Source organism: Lottia gigantea, assembly GCF_000327385.1.
Source record: "Lottia gigantea unplaced genomic scaffold LOTGIsca_100, whole genome shotgun sequence".
In the NCBI taxonomy this organism is placed as follows: domain Eukaryota; kingdom Metazoa; phylum Mollusca; class Gastropoda; family Lottiidae; genus Lottia; species Lottia gigantea.
Genome location: NW_008706748.1, coordinates 714,786 through 730,314, shown reverse-complemented (window position 1 = coordinate 730,314; position 15,529 = coordinate 714,786). Strand labels below are relative to the sequence as shown.

Here is a 15,529-nt window from a genome sequence, read left to right as displayed (position 1 = left end):
GAATCGGCCAGAGACATAGAGAAATTCATAGTTGGAGGTATTTTTCGTTAGGTTTGAATTGATTATATTAGATAGGTTTTTGTTTATTATATTGGATAGGTTTGAATTTGTTATATGGAGTACTTGAATTATTTAAGTATATTAAATATGATTGAATTAACTATATTGAATATGTTTGAATTAACTATATTGAATATGTTTGAATTAACTATATTGAATATGTTTGAATTAACTATAATAAATATGCTTGAATTAACTATACTTAAAATGCTTGAATTAACTATATTAAATATGTTTGAATGGATTATATTGAATATGTTTGAATTAACTATAATGAATATGCTTGAATTAACTATATTGAATATGTTTTAATAAACTATAATGAATATGCTTGAACTAACTATATTTAATATGTTTGAATTAAGTATATTGAATATATTTGAATTAACTATATTGAATATGTTTGAATTAACTATATTGAATATGTTTGAATTAACTATATTGAATATATTTGAATTAACTATATTGAATATGTTTGAATTAACTATATTGAATATGCTTGAATTAACTATATTGAATATGCTTGAATTAAATATATTGAATATGTTTGAATGAACTATATTGAATATGTTTAAATTAACTTTATAGAATATGTTTAAATTAACTATATTGAATATGTTTGAATTAACTATACTGAATATGTTTGAGATAACTATAGTTAATGTTTGGATTAACTTTATTGAATATGTTTGAATTAACTATATTGAATATGTTTGAATTAACTATATTGAATATGTCTAAATTAACAATGTTTGGATTAACTTTATTGAATATGTTTGAATGAACTATATTGAATATGTTTAAATTAACAATGTTTGGATTAACTTTATTGAATATGTTTAAATTAACAATGTTCGGATTAACTATATTGAATATGTTTAAATTAACAATGTTTGAATGAACTATATTGAATATGTTTAAATTAACAATGTTTGGATTAACTTTATTGAATATGTTTAAATTAACAATGTTTGGATTAACTTTATTGAATATGTTTAAATTAACAATGTTCGGATTAACTATATTGAATATGTTTGAATGAACTATATTGAATATGTTTAAATTAACAATGTTTGAATGAACTATATTGAATATGTTTAAATTAACTTTATTGAATATGTTTAAATTAACAATGTTTGGATTAACTTTATTGAATATGTTTAAATTAACAATGTTCGGATTAACTATATTGAATATGTTCAAATTAACAATTTTTGAATGAACTATATTGAATATGTTTGAATGAACTATATTGAATATGTTTAAATTAACTATATTGAATATGTTTAAATTAACTATATTGAATATGTTTGAATGAACTATATTGAATATGTTTAAATTAATAATGTTTGGAATAACTATATTGAATATGTTTAAATTAACAATTTTTGAATGAACTATATTGAATATGTTTGAATGAACTATATTGAATATGTTTAAATTAACTATATTGAATATGTTTAAATTAACTATATTGAATATGTTTGAATGAACTATATTGAATATGTTTAAATTAACTACATTGAATATGTTTAAATTAACTATATTGAATATGTTTAAATTAACAATTTTTGAATGAACTATATTGAATATGTTTGAATAAACTATATTGAATATGTTTAAATTAACTATATTGAATATGTTTGAATGAACTATATTGAATATGTTTAAATTAATAATGTTTGGATTAACTATATTGAATATGTTTAAATTAACTATATTGAATGTGTTTGAATGAACTATATTGAATATGTTTAAATTAACAATGTTTGGATTAACTATATTGAATATCAGTGTCTCTCATAAATAGCGGGATGTTTAGGATTATTCAGGTGTTCTTCTCTGAAATAAAATCCGAGGACTGCGGCTCTAATTTAGAGGGCACTAGTCATTGTGAGGGGCGAGAACCCCACCCTCACCCTTTTTTTAGGACTCTTTTTTTTATCTAGGAAGGCGACGAATAAATACGCCACTGGCCTAGGGTGACTTCCAATAGTTAAGTAAAGTCAAATGAAGGACAAACAATATAATTCGAATAATTTTTTTATGTATATAACATGTTTACATTTACAGACAATAATATATACAAACTATATACACTTTACAAAATACAAGATAAAAGATGGACAAACTGTATAATTTAGACTTTGTGTTGTAGTAAAATCATTTTTACAAACATCACATTGGTAAGGTTTCTGTTTCGTAAGCATTCTCGTGTGAATATAAAGTCCACTTGCTTTTGTAAAATTATTTCCATTAACACCACAGAATTAAGATTTCTCTACAGTATGAGTTTTCATGTGACATCTAAGAGAACTTTGTTGACTAAAACATTTTTTACAAACATCACATTCGTAAGGTTTTTCACCAGTATGTATTCGCATGTGAACATTAAGATGGTGTTCTGCAGTAAAACACTTTTTACAAACATCACATTTGTATGGTTTTTCACCAGTATGTATTCTCATGTGAACATTAAGTTGTTGTACTGTAGTAAAACACTTTTTACAGACGTCACATTTATAGGGTTTTTCTCCAGTATGTGTTCTCATGTGAACTTTTAACTGAGATGTTCGAGAAAAAACTTTTTCACAAACCTCACATTGGTAAGGTTTCTCCTCTCCAGTATGTATTCTCATGTGGTCAATATGACTATCTCTCCGAGTAAAACACTTTTCACAAACATCACATTGGTAAGGTTTCTCTCCTGTGTGTTGTCTCGTATGAACATTTAGTGAACTTGCTGTAGTAAAACCCTTTTTACAAACACCACATTTATATGGGTTATCTGCAGTGTGTTTTCTTATACTATGATCTTTTAATTGATTTATCCCAAGAAAACACTTTTTACAAACATCACATTTATAAGGTCTCTCTCCAGTATGTATTCTCATGTGAACTTTAAGTGAACTTGAAGTGGTAAAATATTTTTCACAAACAACACATTGGTAAGGTTTCTCTCCAGTATGTATCCTCGTATGAACATTAAGTGAACTTGCTGTAGTAAAACCCTTTTTACAAACATCACATTTATACGGGTTCTCTCCAGTGTGTTTTCTTATATTGTGATCTTTTAATTGATCTAGCCGAAGAAAACATTCTTTACAAACTTCACATTTATAAGGTCTCTCTCCAGTATGTATTCTCATGTGAACTTTAAGTGAACGTGAAGTGGTAAAATTCTTTTCACAAACAACACATTGGTACGGTTTCTCTCCGGCATGAATTCTCATATGAATTTCAAAAGACTTCGATTTGATAAAGCATTTTTCACAAACATCACATTTGTATAAATTACCGTTTTTAAAAGATTCATCCATGACAAACTTTAACACAGGCAACAATGAACAGAAAGTGGAATATTTTACGGATTGACCATAAGTTTTGGTGTTGATTGAACTACGGATTAGATATGATTTACAGAGGGCCTAGTTTATAATTCTGACTGAATTCTGAGCCAATGAACCTTGTCACAAACTTCCCCAACTAATCCATTTCCATAGGCTAATGTTAAATAGCATATAAATAAAGATTTTTATGACCTCATTGGGTAATAAATGTCTCTGTGTCATTTCTTGATCTGCGGGTATTTTAAGACATTTTTTCTGCCTTTCTAACTTTCTTTGAAACTGGCATATTATAGGATATAGTTTTAAAAAAATGTTTTCATGGTGGCCATTTTGATATACAAATAAGTGATTAAAGAACCAAGGATTTCGCTTGAGAACCGTTTTGTTTTCGGATCCAGCATACCTGAAATATGTTTATAAGATATAGGTTCACGACTTTTAAACTAAGATTCCATATACGCGTCATGCTGATGCGTCAAGCGGACATAAATGACCCTTGCGGATCCGTCATGCGTCAAGTATGATTCCATATGTGCGTTAAACGTATACGTTATCTTTCTTTTGACGCACGGACTTCTAGACAGATGGATGCTTTGGTGCATAAAAAAGACAGGGAATCCCCAGAAAAATGTGGGAGATCTCCGCGCGGAAAGGCGTCCGGATGCGTAAAAAATCGCTACACCCGGCGATTTTTTTTGACGCATGACGGAGACCATTTGACGGATACTGCTTTCGCATATATGGAATCATACCATCTTAAACCAACCATTTCGATTTTTAACGCATGACGGATCCGCATGACGCTTTACCCGAAAATGTCCACCCCTCCTCCCAATGGTAGTAGAGTCATTAGTTATTTAGTTGACAGCTGTAAATTGTTTAGTTTAAACAGAATTTTATTTATATTATACATATAAATAGGGTTTCGGAAACAAGTCGAGTCTTAGGTTAATCCGTCATCTAATACAATATACCAAAATACAGAAAATATAAATAAATAAATAGATAAATAAATGAGTAAATTATCATACTGATAGATATAATAGAAGAAGTTTGATAGGTGTAAATTGGTACTGTTTAGGTCATATATCCCCAGTATATTAAATTGAACCGGGTAAAAGGATACTAATTATTTTATCAATAATTCAGTCGACCTGTGATATTTTTGTCCGAAGATCGCCTCGCCATTAATGAAGAGGATTTGGGAGAACCAGAGTTGATCAAACTGTAAAAACAACATTATCTAACTAAACACTCACGTCATCCCCAGCTGTCAGATAATAGAATCTATTAAAACATATCTAAAACATACTGTTTCTTCTCAATAGATGTAGTCATAGAACTATAATAGTATTAGGTATAGAATGTGGAAACAACCACCAGCTGTGAGAAAATAAACCAAACTAAAATCTATTAAAACATATCCACAACGCGTTCCTTTTTTTCGCTGAATGTAGTGAAACGACACGTTTTCTCTAATTCTCTATATAAACTCACATAATTATCACTGATCATCAAACTTGATTATCGAATCAATATGATGACCAATGCTAATTTGATGTTGATGGTGATCTTGCTGTGGGTTGGTACCTTACCAGTGGCCAGTCCTAAACTTTAACTCAGCATACTGAAAAGGTTTAGGAGAAAAAATGGTAAGTATAGTAGAGATTATTATAAAACAAACATCTTTGCATTCACCATAACTATTCGGCATTCCTCGACAGTTTCCGTATGATGCAGAGCTCTCTGAACAATGGCCAACTTTCTGCCCTGATATAGAATCGCACGTTTAACATTAACTCGTTTCTAAGATAAGAAATATAAAACTTTCATAAGTTAAGTACATTCTGCCAACACATACGATGTGGTAAGTATAGAAGAGATCGCTGGGATCGAATACGGCTGGCAAAACATTCCTTTGCACTCTCCATAACCATTTGACAAGCCACATACTGCTGAGCGTAGATCGTTGATAAAATTAAGGAAAATACTTTAATGTAATGCACCTATCTTATTTTGTTGTAGATTGTGATAAGTACATTCTGCCAATACATACGATGTGGATACCAAGAGAGAGCTGTGAGGAAAATAAGAGATTCCAGTGTTAATCCGGTTATATACCAGAAGTTCAGACCATATGTAAAAACGGTGACTAGTTTTTGGAACTTTTATAGTTGAAAAGTTTCTTTTTTTTTTTAAAACAGTATTTCTTTATTTATAGATAAATTTTACAATGTACATATATGCGATACAGAAAGAAGTAGTATGAAGTCAGAGTAAAAGTGGTAAGTATGAAGCTAACAGTAGTATGGAGTCAGAGTAGCAGTGGTAAGTATGACGCTAACAGTAATATGGAGTCAGAGTAACAGTGGTAAGTATGAAGCTAACAGTAATATGAAGTCAGAGTAGCAGTGGTAAGTATGAAGCTAACAGTAGTATGGAGTCAGAGTAACAGTGGTAAGTATGAAGCTAACAGTAATATGGAGTCAGAGTAACAGTGGTAAGTATGAAGCTAACAGTAGTATGGAGTCAGAATAATAGTGGTAAGTATGAAGCTAACAGTAGTATGGAGTCAGAGTAACAGTGGTAAGTATGAAGCTAACAGTAGTATGGAGTCAGAGTAACAGTGGTAAGTATGAAGCTAACAGTAGTATGGAGTCAGAGTAACAGTGGTAAGTATGAAGCTAACAGTAGTATGGAGTCAGAGTAACAGTGGTAAGTATGAAGCTAATAGTAATATGGAGTCAGAGTAACAGTGGTAAGTGTGAAGCTAACAGTAGTATGGAGTCAGAGTAACAGTGGTAAGTATGAAGCTAACAGTAGTATGGAGACAGGGTAATAATGGTAAGTATGAAGCTAACAGTAGTATGGAGACAGGGTAATAATGGTAAGTATGAAGCTAACAGTAGTATGGAGTCAGAATAACAGTGGTAAGTATGGAGCTAACAGTAGTATGGAGTCAGAGTAGCAGTGGTAAGTATGAAGCTTACAGTAGTATGGAGTCAGAGTAATAGTGGTAAGTATGAAGCTAAAAGTAGTAAGGTGTCAGGGTAACTGTGATAAGTGTGGAGCTAACAGTAGTATGGAGTCAGAGTAGCAGTGGTAAGTATGAAGCTTACGGTAGTATGGAGTCAGAGTAATAGTGGTAAGTATGAAGCTAACAGTAGTATGGAGACAGGGTAACAATGGTAAGTATGAAGCTAACAGTAGTATGGAGTCAGAGTAACAGTGGTAAGTATGAAGCTAACAGTAGTATGGAGACAGGGTAACAATGGTAAGTATGAAGCTAACAGTAGTATGGAGTCAGAGTAACAGTGGTAAGTATGAAGCTAACAGTAATATGGAGACAGGGTAATAATGGTAAGTATGAAGCTGACATTAGTATGGAGTCAGAGTAACAGTGGTAAGTATGAAGCTAACAGTAGTATGGAGTCAGAGTAACAGTGGTAAGTATGAAGCTAACAGTAGTATGGAGACAGGGTAACAATGGTAAGTATGAAGCTAACAGTAGTATGGAGTCAGAGTAACAGTGGTAAGTATGAAGCTAACAGTAGTATGGAATCAGAGTAACAGTGGTAAGTATGACGCTAACAGTAATATGGAGTCAGAGTAACAGTGGTAAGTATGAAGCTAACAGTAGTATGGAGTCAGAATAATAGTGGTAAGTATGAAGCTAACAGTAATATGGAGACAGGGTAATAATGGTAAGTATGAAGCTTACAGTAGTATGGAGTCAGAGTAATAGTGGTAAGTGTGGAGCTAACAGTAGTAAGGAGTCAGGGTAACTGTGATAAGTGTGGAGCTAACAGTAGTATGGAGTCAGAGTAGCAGTGGTAAGTATGAAGCTTACAGTAGTATGGAGACAGAGTAACAATGGTAAGTATGGAGCTAACAGTAGTATGGAGTCAGAGTAACGGTGGTAAGTATGAAGCTAACAGTAATATGGAGACAGGGTAATAATGGTTAGTATGAAGTTAACATTAGTATGGAGTCAGAGTAACAGTGGTAAGTATGAAGCTAACAGTAGTATGGAGTCAGAGTAACAGTGGTAAGTATGAAGCTAACAGTAGTATGGAGACAGGGTAACAATGGTAAGTATGAAGCTAATAGTAGTATGGAGTCAGAGTAACAGTGGTAAGTATGAAGCTAACAGTAATATGGAGTCAGAATAACAGTGGTAAGTATTTCTAACAGTAGTATGGGTCAGAATAATAGTGGTAAGTATGAAGCTAATAGTAATATGGAGTCAGAGTAACAGTGGTAAGTATGAAGCTAACAGTAGTATGGAGTCAGAGTAACAGTGGTAAGTATGAAGCTAACAGTAATATGGAGTCAGAATAACAGTGGTAAGTATTTCTAATAGTAATATGGAGTCAGAATAACAGTGGTAAGTATTTCTAACAGTAGTATGGATTCAGGATAATAGTGGTAAGTTTGAAACTAACAATAGTATGGAGTCAGAATGGTGAGTATGAGGCTAACGTGAGTATAGAGTCAGAACATTATTATAGAGTTCAAAGATGACGGTGGTAGGTACAACATGCTATCATGCTAGTTATCCTAGACAAGTATCAGAGATTTATGAAAATATCTTAAACTGTTTTAATTTTATAATGAATTCTTGTACCACTTTAAATATAGTTTTATTTTCAGAGTTAGAGCGGCTTTCGTCACTGGTAAGAAGTATTTGAATTTTGCCTTACATTTTTATATCTGCTACAGTAAAGTAGGAAATGCTCAGCATCTTCAAGAAAATGGCCGCATAGACATCTGGGGTCATCAGATATAAACACTGAGCATTTATGGGCAATTAGATCACTCTTTGATTGCCTAAGACGGCAGTGAATTATCTCTGGGAGTCTATTACTGAAATAAAAATAGGGTGGTACTTTTAAGTCATTTTCTGTCAGACGTTGCTTTAGAACATGGATTGATGGGGCTAGTTTGACATTGTTCGGTAGCGTATTCCATAACTCAACTGCAGATGGTAGGAAAGAATTTTCACATTGGACAAACTTTGATGGAATTCCCTTTAATTCGTCTTGATTGCGGACTGGATAAGGGTTAACAGCTGATACTGTTGGTGGAACAAGGAGACTTAAGTAAGGAGGAACGTGTCTGTAGACCATTTTATAGAATAAAATTATTTTATGACGTCTACGTCTTTCTGTAAGTGGGATATATCCCGATTCGTTGTAGAGACGAGCGTGCGATGTACCCCGGACAAGCCCGGTGATAGTCCGCAGTGCGTCACGTTGTAGATTTTCTAGCTTATTACTGTCAGTTGTGGAACAGTTATCCCAACCGACATCTGCATATTCAAAAGTTGGCAAGATGAAGGTTTTGTATATAATATTTAGAGATCGGCGGGACAAACGATATTTAAGACTACGAAAGCAATCAACAAGTTTACTAGCATTTGAAACTACGTAAGAAATATGTGTTGTCTTAGATCCTGATCTATCAAAGTGCAGTCCTAGATGTTTGTGGTAGTACGTATCATTTAGTATTTGATCTCTGAATTTGATTGGAACTGTGGCGGTAGATTTCTTTCTCCTGAAATGAATTGAAACGGTGTTTGTAGGGTTGAAAATCACTTTCCAGTCGTCTGCCCACTTTGATATTGTTTGAAGATCGTGATTTAAAATTTTTTGGCAATGGATCGGGTTTTTAATTGTTACGTACAGGGACGTGTCGTCAGCATGCAGACGAATATTGGCGTTGATATTATTAACAATGTCATTTATGTATATGAGGAACTTGAGAGGACCGAGAACTGAACCTTGAGGCACACCATTTTGAATGATTTTTAGGTCGGAATGCTGGCCATTTATAACAACAGCCTGGTTTTGGTTGCCGGGGTACTGCTGAGGAGCGAATGAAACTGGCCTCTTATACCAAGTTGGTACATTTTATATAAAAGACCTTTGTGCCAGACGCCATCAAAGGCCCTGCTGATATCACAGAAGTTTCTTTTGTCCTGGAGTTTATCCAATGGAGGCTTTGGTTGTTCATTAAGATGGTTGCACGCTATCTGCAAGATCCAGGATTTAATTTCGGAAAAGGACGTTCATGAAAGCGAAAAAGCATCTTTTTAATCTTTCAACCCGTCAGTTACTATGTCGGGGGTGCACGTTAAAGATCCCTCAAACGTAAACTTTATCCATTTGAATTCATTTTCTGACTACTCCAGACGACTGTCAAAATATCCATCAGAGGCTCGAGTCGAGGTAGATGTTTCAGACTTCTCCTTTCTTTTTATATGATGACATGTTCAATTAATTTTTTGTAATATGTGTCAAATCTTTCTGTTAATTAAATTAAATCAGAGAGAGATATAATGGGAATTGGGCAAAACAGAAAAGGGTTGAATCAGAGAGAGATAAAATGGGAATTGGGCAAAACAGAAAAGGGTTGAATCAGAGAGAGATATATTGGGAATTGGGCAAAACAGAAAAGGGTTGAATCAGAGAGAGATATAATGGGAATTGGCAAAATGGGAATAGTTTGGAGGCTAATTCTGAATGGGCGATATCGGAATAAACCCTCACCATTATATATATATACAAGTATTGCATACCAAGTATACTGTACTGTTGTCCCTATCGTGTCTGTGAGAATGAGGACGGACGGTCTGGACGGGCGGACTGACAGGTACAACGGCAATATGTATGTCTACTATTTTATTTGGTTGCATAAAACATACCCCATTTTCGCCACCTGTAACGTATCCGATAATAATTATCATATATAAATATGATTTTCGATATAGTGAATATAAATACTCAATATATATTATTTTAACATTTTATTTGTTTATTTTATTGATAAACATCAATCGGTCTGCAATAATTAACGATTTAACATGTCTTTTCACCCAGGGTGTAACTCGATACAGAATAAGACGTTGAAACAGAATCCTTCGGCATCTGATTCACTGGAAGGTTAAATAATAGACAGACGCCATTAGGTAGGTGAAAAAAAGTCTTGCAATTTATCCATTTCGAACATTTATCAGCACATTGCTGTACTCCCAAGCTCTCAGCGCCGATGAGTGGTAGTTTGAAAAGATTGCATAAACTAAACACCACAACACCCGTAGTGCATCCATGAGTTTTTAAACATAATTGGTAGCATCTTCTTCCAGAATAATTGCGTAAAGTTCTGATGGGTGCAGGGTGCACATTTACATTATAGATTCTTTTGAAGCATTCTGAAATAGAGTGCAATCATAACAAAATCCACCCAGGGGAGATATTGAAAATGTGGAGAGAGGACAACCTATAAACAAAAAACTTGCTTCAAATGAAAATGACATTATCTATGGTACCTTGTATAACATAAAGATACAGTTACATATAAATATCCTAGTCATAACAATTCACCAAAGCCTTCAAATCACATTCAACGCCATTTCTGCCTCTTTAAAAGTGATTTGATGGCTTAGTTGAAATATGACAGTTTTTTCTCCAATTTGATTTATTAAGTCGAGATAAAGAGGGGGGGGGGATATCTGAGGTTGCCCGAATTTCTAACTTAGTTATAAGAGTTTTGCAAACTCTTCGACAGAAACACTATTGTTATTGGCAGAGTATTTTCACTCTTTCTAGAACACATGATACTACCCCCCTTAGGAGATCCACAAGTATTCAGTTTAATTTACTGGATGGGCTATCAATTTAAAAAAATACAGTTATAGTATAGGATATTCGGGCAAAGATATGATTTCATTTTTAAATTCCAAAAAATAAAATAAAATCGGGCCGTTCAAAAAATTTTTTTTTAATGCCTTGCCCGAAAAACTAGCCTTCGGGGCTGCGAGAGGGGGGTGGGGGGGGGGCGTCTGCCGACATGGAATAGGTCTCCTTTGTATAATACGTTCTGTTTCTAATTACTTACATAAACACCACACTGATGTTAATTTAAAAGTGTTGAAGATTACAGATTAAAGGCTACCACCCGTGATTATCCCTATTGTTGACTTCTGGACTAATGTAGATCTACAACAATTAGCAATGTTACACGGCAATGATAATAAAGCCTGTATGCTTATAACAGCCTACTCAAAAAGATAATTTTTAACTTACGTGGTAGTTGAAAGGATGAACAGGTATCTGGAAAAGAACAGAAAAACAGCAAAACAACTGCCAACATCAAACTGGAATAGGCCTTCATTTCGATAGAATAGTGTGATAATGATTATATGTCTGTGTTTATATAGAACATAAGAGACGTTTCGAAAACGTGGCAAAATATGATTGGATTAAATCATTAGTGAAACATGCATACATTGTTAAAGAAACCTTCTCTCTTGTTTTTCTATCGTTAAAGCAATTTTATGTTTTAATTTGCAGACGTTACTGCTGTAACTGTTCTATTTACCTACGTTACAGCTCTATTTGTATTGCGTACTGGTTTACAGACGTTACTGCTCTATTTGTATTGTGTACTGGTTTACAGGCGTTACAGCTCTATTTGTATTGTGTACTGGTTTACAGACGTTACAGCTCTATGTGTAGGTTTTACATGTTTACAGACGTTACAGCAATAGTTCTATTGTGTACTGATTTACAGGCGCTACTGCTCTAATTGTATTGTGTACTGGTTTACAGACGTTACAGCTATATTTGTATTGTGTACTGGTTTACAGACGTTACAGCTCTATTTGTATTGTGTACTGGTTTACAGATCTTACACCTCTATTTGTATTGTATACTGGTTTACAGACGTTACAGCTCTATTTGTATTGTGTACTGGTTTACATACGTTACAGCTCTATTTGTATTGTGTACTGGTTTACAGACCTTACACCTCTATTTGTATTGTATACTGGTTTAGAGACGTTATTGCTCTATTTGTATTGTGTACTGGTTTACAGGCCTTACTGTTCTATTTGTATTGTTTACTCGTTTACAGACTTTATTGCTCTATTTGTGTTGTCTAATGGTTTACAGGCGTTACTGTTCTATTTGTATTGTCTACTGGTTTACGGGGGTTACTGCTCTATTTGTATTGTGTACTGGTTTACAGGCCTTACTGTTCTATTTGTATTGTTTACTCGTTTACAGACTTTATTGCTCTATTTGTGTTGTCTAATGGTTTACAGACCTTACTGTTCTATTTGTATTGTCTACTGGTTTACAGACGTTACTGCTCTATTTGTATTGTTTACTGGCTAACAGGCGTTACTGCTCTTTTTGTATTGTTTACTGGCTTAAAGGCGTTACTGTTCTATTTGTATTGTGTACCGATTTACAGGCGTTACTGCTCTTTTTGTATTGTTAACTGGCTTAAAGACGTTACTGCTCTATTTGTATTGTCTACTGATTTACAGACGTTACTGCTCTATTTGTATTGTCTACTGGTTTACAGATGTTACTGCTCTATTTGTATTGTCTACTGATTTACAGATCTTACGACTCTATTTGTATTGTGTAATGGTTTACAGGCGTTACTGTTTTATTTGTATTGTTTACTTGCTTACAGGCGTTACTGTTCTATTTGTATTATGTTATGGTTTACAGGCGTTACTGTTCTATTTGTATTGTTTACTAGCTTACAGGCGTTACTGCTCTATTTGTATTGTTTACTGGCTTACAGGCGTTACTGTTCTATTTGTATTGTCTACTGCTTTACAGGCGTTACTGCTCTATTTGTATTGTCTACTGGTTTACAGACGTTACTGCTCTATTTGTATTGTGTAATGGTTTACAGGCGTTACTGCTCTATTTGTATTATGTTATGGTTTACAGGCGTTACTGTTCTATTTGTATTGTTTACTAGCTTACAGGCGTTACTGCTCTATTTGTATTGTTAACTGGCTTACAGGCGTTACTGTTCTATTTGTATTGTCTACTGGTTTACAGACGTTACTGTTCTATTTGTATTGTTTACTGGCTTACAGGCGTTACTGCTCTATTTGTATTGTGTACTGGTTTACAGACGTTACTGTTCTATTTGTATTGTGTAATGGTTTACAGGCGTTACTGTTCTATTTGTATTGTCTACTGCTTTACAGGCGTTACTGCTCTATTTGTATTGTTTACTGGCTTACAGATGTTACTGTTCTATTTGTATTGTTTACTGGCTTACAGGCGTTACTGCTCTATTTGTATTGTTTACTGGCTTACAGATGTTACTGTTCTATTTGTATTGTTTACTGGCTTATAGGCGTTACTGCTCTATTTGTATTGTGTAATGGTTTACAGACGTTAATGCTCTATTGTGTATTGTTTACTGGCTTACAGGCGTTAATGCTCTATTGTGTATTGTTTACTGGCTTACAGGCGTTACTGTTCTATTTGTATTGTGTAATGGTTTACAGACGTTAATGCTCTATTGTGTATTGTTTACTGGCTTACAGGCGTTAATGCTCTATTGTGTATTGTTTACTGGCTTACAGGCGTTACTGTTCTATTTGTATTGTCTACTGCTTTACAGGCTTTACTGCTCTATTTGTATTGTCTACTGGTTTACAGACGTTACTGCTCTATTTGTATTGTGTAATGGTTTACAGACGTTACTGCTCTATTGTGTATTGTTTACTGGCTTACAGGCGTTACTGCTCTATTTGTATTGTTTACTGGCTTACAGGCGTTACTGTTCTATTTGTATTGTCTACTGGCTTACAGGCGTTACTGCTCTATTTGTATTGTTTACTGGCTTACAGGCGTTACTGTTCTATTTGTATTGTTTACTGGCTTACAGGCGTTACTGTTCTATTTGTATTGTCTACTGGTTTACAGACGTTACTGCTCTATTTGTATTGTGTAATGGTTTACAGACGTTACTGCTCTATTGTGTATTGTTTACTGGCTTACAGGCGTTACTGCTCTATTGTGTATTGTTTACTGGCTTACAGGTGTTACTGCTCTATTGTGTATTGTTTATTGGCTTACAGGCGTTACTGCTTTATTGTGTATTGTTTACTGTCTTACAGGCGTTACTGCTCTATTGTGTATTGTTTACTGGCTTACAGGCGTTACTGCTCTATTGTGTATTGTTTACTGGCTTACAGGCATTACTGTTCTATTTGTATTGTTTACTTGCTTACAGGCGTTACTGCTTTATTTGTATTATGTAATGGTTTACAGGCGTTACTGCTCTATTTGTATTGTCTACTGATTTTCAGATGTTACTGCTCTATTTGTATTGTGTACTGGTTTACAGACGTTACTGCTCTATTTGTATTGTTTACTGGCTTACAGGCTTTACTGTTCTATTTATATTGTGTACTGGTTTACAGGCGTTACTGTTCTATTTGCATTGTCTACTGGTTTACAGAGGTTACTGTTCTATTGTGTATTGTTTACTGGCTTACAGGCGTTACTGTTCTATTTATATTGTGTACTGGTTTACAGGCGTTACTGTTCTATATGTATTATGTAATGGTTTACAGGTGTTACTGTTCTATATGTATTATGTAATGGTTTACAGACGTTACTGTTCTATTTGTATTGTCTACTGGTTTACAGGCGTTACTGTTCTATATGTATTATGTAATGGTTCACAGGCTTACTGTTCTATTTGTATTGTTTACTGGCTTACAGACCTTACTGTTCTATTGTGTATTGTTTACTGGCTTACAGGCGTTACTGTTCTATTTGTATTGTTTACTGGCTTACAGGCGTTACTGTTCTATTTGTAACTGCTCTATTTGTATTGTCTACTGATTTACAGATGTTACTGCTCTATTTGTATTGTTTACTGGTTTACAGGCGTTACTGTTCCATTTGTATTGTTTACTGGTTTACAGGCGTTACTGTTCTATTTGTATTGTTTACTGGCTTACAGGCGTTACTGTTCCATTTGTATTGTTTACTGGCTTACAGGCGTTACTGTTCTATTTGTAATGTTTACTGGCTTACAGGCGTTACTGTTCTGTTTGTATTGTTTACTGGCTTACAGGCGTTACTGTTCTATTCATATTGTATACTGGCTTACAGGCGTTACTTTTCTATTTGTATTGTTTACTGGCTTATAGGCTTTACTGTTCTATTTGTATTGTTTGCTGGCTTACAGACGTTACTGTTCTATTGTGTATTGTTTACTGGCTTACAGACGTTACTGCTCAATTTGTATTGTCTACTGGCTTACAGGCGTTATTACTCTATTTGTAT

The 15,529-nt window shown here is 33.9% G+C and overlaps 2 protein-coding genes across 2 annotated transcripts; both read right to left on the bottom strand.

The window, feature by feature from the left end:
• Window positions 1-2,330: 2,330 nt before the first annotated feature.
• On the bottom strand, window positions 2,331-3,209 carry LOTGIDRAFT_135736 (hypothetical protein; the record flags this gene model as incomplete). Its single annotated transcript, XM_009046374.1, has 1 exon — window positions 2,331-3,209. One exon carries the CDS (start codon window positions 3,207-3,209, stop codon window positions 2,331-2,333), a length of 879 nt encoding a protein of 292 aa, XP_009044622.1.
• A 3,246-nt stretch (window positions 3,210-6,455) lies between these two features.
• Window positions 6,456-6,653, bottom strand: LOTGIDRAFT_135767 (hypothetical protein; the record flags this gene model as incomplete). Its single annotated transcript, XM_009046373.1, has 1 exon — window positions 6,456-6,653. A coding segment is annotated over one exon (198 nt), but the record flags the coding sequence as incomplete, so codon positions are not given.
• Window positions 6,654-15,529: the final 8,876 nt, after the last annotated feature.